Source organism: Suillus paluster (assembly GCF_016628075.1).
Source record: "Suillus paluster strain FC165 chromosome Unknown EDB91scaffold_745, whole genome shotgun sequence".
Classification (NCBI taxonomy): Eukaryota; Fungi; Basidiomycota; class Agaricomycetes; order Boletales; family Suillaceae; genus Suillus; species Suillus paluster.
The window spans coordinates 214-8,755 of record NW_024538305.1 but is presented as its reverse complement, the minus strand read 5'-3'; the positions used below and the strand labels follow the sequence as shown (position 1 = coordinate 8,755).

The following is an 8,542-nucleotide window of genomic DNA, read 5'->3' as shown; positions in this document are numbered from 1 at the left end:
CAGGGCCAAGAACATTGATGTCATCCTGGAAGTTTGGGGCAATCTCATCTCACTTGCAGGATAAAGGCGAACATCATCTGGAATATGGCGGGGGAGTCCATCCATCCTTGAGGTAAGACCATGAGTCAAAACATGCTGAGTGGTTTTGGAACATTGTAATGTCTCTGGATTCTTCCGCCAAGGCCGATGATCAATCCGACGAAGAGGTCCATCATTGAGTATATGGCTGTCCCGCACATTGTTCGTGAAGAGTTCTACATAAGGCATGGTAGCTGCATCTTAACGGTGATAGAATTGAGTTGCTGAAGGTGGACGATTCGTATGGCCCTGCTTCTTCACACCACCAGAACCAACACGACTGGTGAGAATTTGAAGCTTCATAAACTCCGGACTTGATCTTCAACTTGATGAGTTTGATGACCTACTCATGAATGCCGGGAGGGATGGGGGGTTACAGTGCACCCAAGGCATGTGCTCTATGGTAGGAATGATGATGGGGGGAAGTAATCATCTCGAAAATGTCCTTTCTCTGATTCGTCCCAGGCCAAGGCAAGTTCATTGTTCATTAGCACGAGCATGGCTAACTTCCATTCCTCAGGCCACAGGAAGTTGTTTTGAAAAATGCCGAGCTCATTCATGCGTTCTTGAGTGAGTTGTGCCGGGTTGGAATTCAGGAGGGGTGGAAGATAAAAAGAAAGTGAGAAGAGTGGGTCTTCAGGGAAATGACGGACGATATGTGCGTGAGCCGGCATTGTCATAGCTACAGGCTTAACTTTGTTGGCTACCTTTTTTAGGCGAAAGTGTGGTGGACTGGATCAATCTTGAAGTGCTCTTGAAGAAGAAATTTGGCGAAGGAAGAAGGTGAGACGGATATGAAATGGGTGTTGGGGGTGTTGGATGATTTGATCGTGTGATATATGTCGGTGGAATTGATCGATAGGAGGATATGTCGGTGGAACTGGTCATCAGGATGCATGGGGTAGATAGAGCTGGCTGATGGGTTGGAATGGCTAGGACTGCAGTGGTGAGGGCGAGGGATGGGTGCAGCCAAGGACAGGAAGAGTTTTGATGGTGCGGGCTTTTGAGTCATTGGTAGGGTCTCAGATAGTAACATATACTTTGTCCGCATCTTCAAACTTGGACAGACGCACAAGTTTTTGCCAGGGTTGTCCTAACAGTAGATGGTAGGGTGCATCAGGCACGATGTAAGCATGCGCCCAGCTTTAATTCCTTCTATCTCTATTTCTAACATTTCACACATCCTCCCATCTCTTGGGCTCCTCCATTCGCCATCTGCATTCTCATTCGGATCTTCTGGTTGCGAGGTGCATTAGTCTTTCTCCAGATATCTTCCCTTATAACGATGATTCGGAACCTTCGTCGAGCAGTCCTAACTCCGAATGGGTCCTGTTTAGCATGACACGGATTTCTCACAGGGGCGTCGCATGTTCGATCTGCAGTGGAGGTGGGCTGTTTAAGGCTGCTGCGAGTGCGTTAGCTGAAAGTATTGTAGCGGGTGTGGGTACTCGGTGAGTGTGTGCATGTTCCACAGCTTCCTTCCTCAAGTCTGGACTAATTGAGAGGAGGTTGGATATCATCAAATGAGGGACAGGGGTGTTGAGGATTGCTTCATAGAGCCATTTGGCTGTGTCGGGTGAGTTGGCCTTCAATTCATACCTAAATGCTGGCTCTTTCTTCAGCTCGGTAACAGTGGGTTTGATGGCTTCGAGAGGAACAGGAATCAAAATGGCTTGTACAGGAGCAGGAAGCGGGATGGGTTGTGCAGAGGGAGCACTGTCGGGGGTTTTTACAGCCTTGGACTTGGACCTGGTGATGTGCAGCTGTCCTCAGTCCCGATTTGCTCGTCAATTTCTTTCTTCTTCAACCGTTACAATTACCGCGTGATTCTCAGCGATGGGTCACATTGCAGACAGTTATGATTCGGACATGAAAGCAGAGGATGGGATTTTGATGGTTTGCCTGTGGAGGTCGGCTCTCATCGGGGGTTATCGATGGAATAGAATTGGATCTGGTTGAGGCTTTGAAGGCTGTGCGTTAGAATACCGAGCATCACTTCGTAGTTTGAAGGTGTCCTTCGTCCTTCCGTATGGGTGTCATATGCGCGAATCAATCCGGTGTAGGCAAAAAACTGCCCATCTTGAATAATCCACCCTGCCCGTAAGTATTCTCCAGCCATGGAACAGGTATGCATAACATGAGGTCCTCCACAGAAGAAACACTTGGCGTTTGGCGAGTCATTAGAGGATGGAGGAAGGGGAGGAAGGGGGAGATAGGGTAGCGTATTTTGAGCTGGGATGGAAGTGTTGATGAGTTGGTGGGATTTGGGGGGTGTCCATGCCTGTGCAGCTGTGGGTGCTAGACAAACGAGTCAGGTATAACAACCTGAGTATGCGACATCACTGATATCCAAGGTATGCATTTTCCACGCGAGATCTTCTACTTCATCCATTGTAGTTTTGATGGGTGCTACTGGAGGCGATACAAACACAACTCACTTCATTTGGACTTCCCACCATACATCTTTTCTCTTGTCTTCTTCATCGGAATCCCAGGGCACTGTAGGTTTGGCTCTAGCAGAACGTCCCTCCCGTATAGTGCGTATTCTAGTTGCAATAGGCTCGTTAAGGTCCGCGTCGAACGCGTCATCTGAGAACACAAAATGTCCTGCTTTGAGGACCTCTTCAAAGTCAGTAGCTTCTGTTCACGAGTAGTTGGCATCTTTCAGTTCAAGTCGTCGGTCGATGGCGCGTCAGGTAGTAGCTGGGAGTCCTTGCCAGAAGTAATGGTCTCGTTCATGGGCAGATATCTTGTTGTTGGCTACAAGCCAGTGAGCAATGGGATAAAACTGTTGGTAGTACTGTAGTAGCTCGGTCTCCATTGAAATATCATTATCAACATTGCTGATTACGATACGTTCGAGGTCGCAAATAGAGTACTGCTGACCTTTAGCGGCTCCTGAGTACTGTGCTAAAATACTTGCTTTAAACATGGTAAAATCTTTGCTTTCATACCCGGTTAATGTTACCCAAAAATGCTTTGTTTGGATGTCGATGTAACAGACGATCATTTTGCATTTTTTAGCGTTGGTAAGGGTACACACAGCGGCCAAGTCTTCAAATAACTCGAAAAACTCCAAGAGTTCTGAGGTTTCCCCATTGAACGATGGTGCTTTGCTGGAGTTTGCACCAGGCATGGCATTTATACCTTTCGATGTGTTAGACATGATGATAGGCGGTTGAGAGGGTGCAAAAGGTGCTATGGCTGGGGGTGGGAGGACAATAGGCAGATTAGAGATTATAGGTGCAGAAGGCGGTTGGGAAACTATTATTGTTGATGGGTTCTGGACTGGTGGTAGTGTCTTTTGAGGGATGAATTTGGGCTTCGGAATGGGAGGGATAGTTGAGGCGGCAGGAGTCATTTTGGTGTTTACAGGTTCAGGGAGTATTTGCAGTAATGTTGGGGTTTCAGGATCGAATACGGCCGGTCTAAGAGTGAACATTGGTTCAATGGGTATTGCTGGAAAAGGCGATTTTGCGTGGAAGGGACAGCTTATAGTGTCGTCGTCCAAGAGTGATGACTCTGTTGGTCCGTCCGTTGTGTCTTGGAAAGGTCTGGCATGTGATCAAATCTAAAGCAAGCTGGGGTGACAGCAAGAGAGTCGAGAAATGGTACTGCTGCAGCAGAGGAAGAGGTGGTAGGAGCGTTATAGGTATTGGTGCGGCTTCGGTGTTTCTTGAAGGAGCCAGCGCAGATGGTGTTTCTTGTTGGAGGCATGGCTGTGCGTTGGGATGATAATATTTTGAAATGGTGAGAAGAGTGGTCAAGTGACCGGGTACTAAGAGAAGGACTAGAAGATCAGTGATAGATCAGTGAATCCATCTCGGGGTGCAAGGGATCGTTCGAAAACAATTCCCTTGCAGTGGGCTCCAAATATGTAAAGCTGAGTGTGAGTTCGGTAGGGAATTGTGATTGGAATGAGATAGAAATGCGACAAGTTAGTAGGGTAACATGAAGAGGGATTGGTCTTGGACTAGAGACGAGGACTTTCGAGAGACTTTTCAGTCTTACTTGGAGCGGGGATCTCACTGTAAGATTTTGCTATAGTATGAGTGTACATTTGTATCATATATACATTTTCGAATACTTGTTTAAACCGGATGAGCGTGAAAATACTTGATGAAGGAACAGAGATGGGTGTAATGTGAGCACGAGGTAAGGTACTGAATGGTAAGATGAAAAGAGATATATCCGTGTGACTCGGATGCAAAGAGTAACACTTCACATCAGTGACTCACGCGGATGACTCCGAACCTATGGTTCGTGCGTCTTGTTTTTGAAGCGCAGTCGGTGCGTAAAGGATGTTGAATCCTTATAATATGCAATACCCACTATGATACCCATACCCCCCATGCAGGTGTGGGTATATCCCCAGGTACGGGTGCGGGTATGACCTGAGATACCCGGGGGTTTACCCATGCAGTTGCCTAGTTGTATTGCCTAAATGGGTGGGACAGAATATTTGAAAACAAACAAAGCTAGCCAAAGCGGAGCAGCCACACCAGCTGTGATATGTTTTGCCTGCCAAAAATCATAACAGCACATAACAAACCAATACAATGCAGAATGTACTGCAGCAGTGCCCTGCAAATACACATGTAGAATGACTAGTAACTGTGTGTAGACTACCTTACTGTAAAAGTGGCAGGCATTTATAAATGGCCACACAGTATGGGTACTGTAGTATTAATTAATACACTACAGGGATACCTGGAGTAAGCTGCTAGTAATGGGGTTGGAGGAAAGGGCAGAGATGATATCCCTGTGGAGCACTTCTGTATCCATTATGACCACTGTGTAGAGCATAGGTTTGGCTAGGATAGTGGCTTGTAGGGACGAAGCGAGCTGTTCTTGAGTAAACACTGGCTTAAATTATGTGGATTGACCTGAGCATAGTCCTTATCCCCCTCTTTTGGGTAGACATCTGAATGGTAAGTAAGGGCATCAAGTTTTACTCTGAGGCGGCCAGGTTGGGAAATGGATGATGAGATTAAACTGGTGGAGGAACTCTGACCAGCGAGCCTGGTGGTGAGAAAGGAGCTTCATGGTAGTGAAATATTCCAGATTTTTGTGGTCAGTGACCACATCTATGGGGAGGGCGGAGCCTTCAAGGTAATGCTGCCATATGTGGAAAGCTTCATGAATAGCCAAAAGTTCCTTGTCGTGAGTGTCATAGTTGAGCTCCAGAGCGGAGAGAGTGTGGGAATAGAAGGCAATGGGATGGAGCTCATTGTCTGCACATTGTATAGAAAGAATACCAGTGATAGCATAATCAGAGGCATCAGTTTTGATGGCAATAGGAACATCTGGCATCAGAGAAGACCCAAGGGGCATCCTTGTGGGTAAGGTGGGTGAGCAAGACTATGATGTTAGAGTAATCGAAGATGAAGCAGTGGTAGAAGTTGGCAAAACCTAAGAAAGATTGAATGTCTTTGACTTTCTTGGCTCAGGCCAGCCACAGATGGCCTGGATTGAGTCATAGTTGACCTGTTACCGTTCTGAAATACATTGGTTCCCAAACTCAAGAAGAACAAGGTATGAGCAAGGTGACATTACTTAGTCATGCCTGACCCCCAGGACCTCCTCGCTTAGAAAATCCCATCCAAACAGCTGGGTTTCTAACCTGAACATACACCTGGCTTTGAAACCATCACCACCATATCCCTTCTCTTCCCTCCTTATTGCACTCCTTCATAACTTTTGCTGTGCTCGTCCTTCTCCAGCACTTGCAGCACTTGATGAAGTGCTCATCCTTCTCCAACACTTGACGATGCTCTCATCCTTCTCCAGCGCTTGACGACATATCCAGTACTTGACAGTGTGCTCATCCTTCAGCATTTGACGGTTCTCTCATCCTTATTTCAACTTTGATAATTGTATTTATTACTAGCTTGCTACTGTATGGTTGGTTATAACAATTTTCTTGTATTCTTTTCGTGTGACTAAATCCTAGACTCCAAGTGCGGTTGCCAGTGTTCTATATGTGCTAAGTGGCAGCATGACGGACTCGAGGTGCAATATGAGTGAGTGATCTTCACTGATTGCAGTTAAAGATGGCTGAGGTATGGTACTAGGTGACTGTGCTTGGGATACTGTGTTGCTTGTGGAGAGCACAGCAGCAGGTACGTCATATGATGATGTTTCAGCTGCGTGTTGATAATCGAGTGCCCCAGCAAGAGAACTATATGACAAGACTCTGATGTGGCATTCTGAGTTGTCTGCGATCATGAATGGCGGTGTGGACTGAATTGTCGTGGGTCAGTAGTCTATGATGCGAGCACCTGATACTAATGCAAATGACAGGACACTAAATGTGCTGATTTGTGCTGGAGATGGTGGTTTGTGGAGCAAGAACGACGGCAGTTCAACTACTGCCTCTTTGACATGCCCATGTTGTACTGTTGGCATTGCCATATCAGGCTGTGGAGGTGCTGCATGTTGTGCTGTTGGCATCGTGACGGCACACACCATAGCAGGTTGTGGAAGTGTGCCATGCATTGCATTCACTATATGTGAGGAGTGGTGTTTCTGTTGTACTCGAGCTGACGAAAATTAGCTAGTGTTTAGATTCATAATATAAAGTCATACCTTGCTGCATAATGCACTGTTTCGTGCGGTGAATATAAGTTGTGCCTTGGTCTCAAGTTGATACCCCCAAATGTGGTGTGAATATCCATACTGTTTGTTGCTCCCTGGTCGTATTTCATGCCTTTCATGAGGCCAGCTAATAGAGTCAAGTGAATGCCTTCACAATATGCATTACAATGAGATTGCTCATTGCCATTAGTTGTAGTGGGAGTGTTATGACCAATGTCCCTTAACCTAACTAGTAGGTGTCTGGAGTTTGGATCACACCACAGGACTCATCTGAAGAGGATAAAGCAAGGATAGATTTGAGAGGGAACGTCTAGGCCTACAATAACGTAAGAACGAAGAGGTTAAGTCTAAGGAGTACTACTGACTACGACCTAAACTATATACTACTCTCTAGGCGGAGATAGCTGAGTATGAAAGGTTTGTGATATATCTATATACGGTCATAACATTGCACCTAGGGTATAGGGCGTCTTATCAACCAATCAACTACAAGAAGGAAAGGGTAGAGGGTTCATAGGGGTCAAGGGTATCGGTGATTAAGCAGGGTTCTCAGGGACTGCTTCTATTCAGGGTAGACAGAGATTAAGAAGGGTGTGAGAGAGTTCTGTGACAAGAAGTCTCGAGCGGTGATTAAGGATCTCGATAAGAGATAGGATCTGGAGATGTATCGGGTTCGATCGTATCTAGGGGTTTCTCCAGGGTCTTTGGTAATGAGCATGCTTCTCTATGAGTGGCACTTCTATGATAGGGGTTCAGGGTTTTAGCTGTGACTGTACAACAGGTTCTGATGTAAGGGGTTCGGTGAATGACAGAGGTAACTCTTAACATGTCATGTGTGGGAAGTGAAGGTCTGCAATGTGAAGGGATGATGACTCTTCGAGAGATGGCTCGTAAAGGACTCTCGGTTATGGTTCGATCATAGAGGCGTGTAGATGCTTATGATGTAGCCGGTTGCCTAATCGTAGGACTTCTAAGGATGTGATGACTTCGTATGTCTAGGGTTACGGATATAGATGGATGACGTCGATGTAGTATAGATGTGAAGTGAAGATAGTGATCGTTAATCGGTTATCCATCTTATCTTATCAGGGATCTATCTAATCTAATCTTATCGGATAAGGTGACTTAGGGTTCGATAATCGAAATTTAGATGCAGTTGGTAACATTCATGACAGGGAGATGCTTTCCAAAAAGCGAGAGGTATCAGGCTTGCTGGCTGATATATTGCTGGAAACGCGAATTTCATGCCTTCAAGCTTATCTTTCAACCATGCTGGTGATGTGTCAATTTTTATAAAGTGTTTTATTGTTGATAATTCACCTGCAGCTTTTGGACCACCATCACAAATGATATTCAATGTCTTCTGAATGTCTGGATGGGGCTCAGATGTTGCCAAGCTCAGCATTGCTGCATATACTTTGTCTGAACATGGGTGCGAAGGCCATGGACATTTCTTTATAATGTGCTATGCAAAGCCGATAGAATCGATGGAGATAATCATACAGCCCTAGATCGCAGAGACGACATTGTGACTCATATGGGCATGGCATTGTCATGGAACAAGACAGTTGCATGCAGTACATTCCCAAACCTACAACATTATTGGTTATTTAAGAGAACTATCTGCACAGCTGCTACATGCACCTAACCCTTGACCTTTGTGGCTATCAGCAATCACTGTCTCAAACCTGCAGCCATGGATATGGTTGAACAACACAGGCAAGCCAGTGTCAGTGGATGTGATTTCAAAAATTTGTTCAAAGAGAATGAGGTGAGCTTTAGCACTTTTGATGTTGTAAATGCTCTACTGCTGACAACAGCTAGAAAATGAGACATTAATGTGTAAAAGTATAAACAGTGTGGTGAG

General features: G+C 45.7%; 1 protein-coding gene across 1 annotated transcript; it reads right to left on the bottom strand.

Annotated features, from left to right (window-relative positions):
- Positions 1-6,773: 6,773 nt before the first annotated feature.
- On the bottom strand, positions 6,774-8,080 carry EDB91DRAFT_1031249 (uncharacterized protein; the record flags this gene model as incomplete). The annotated part of the gene is made up of 3 exons (XM_041312724.1): positions 6,774-6,904; positions 7,849-7,947; positions 7,996-8,080. Coding segments are annotated over 3 exons (315 nt in total), but the record flags the coding sequence as incomplete, so codon positions are not given.
- Positions 8,081-8,542: the final 462 nt, after the last annotated feature.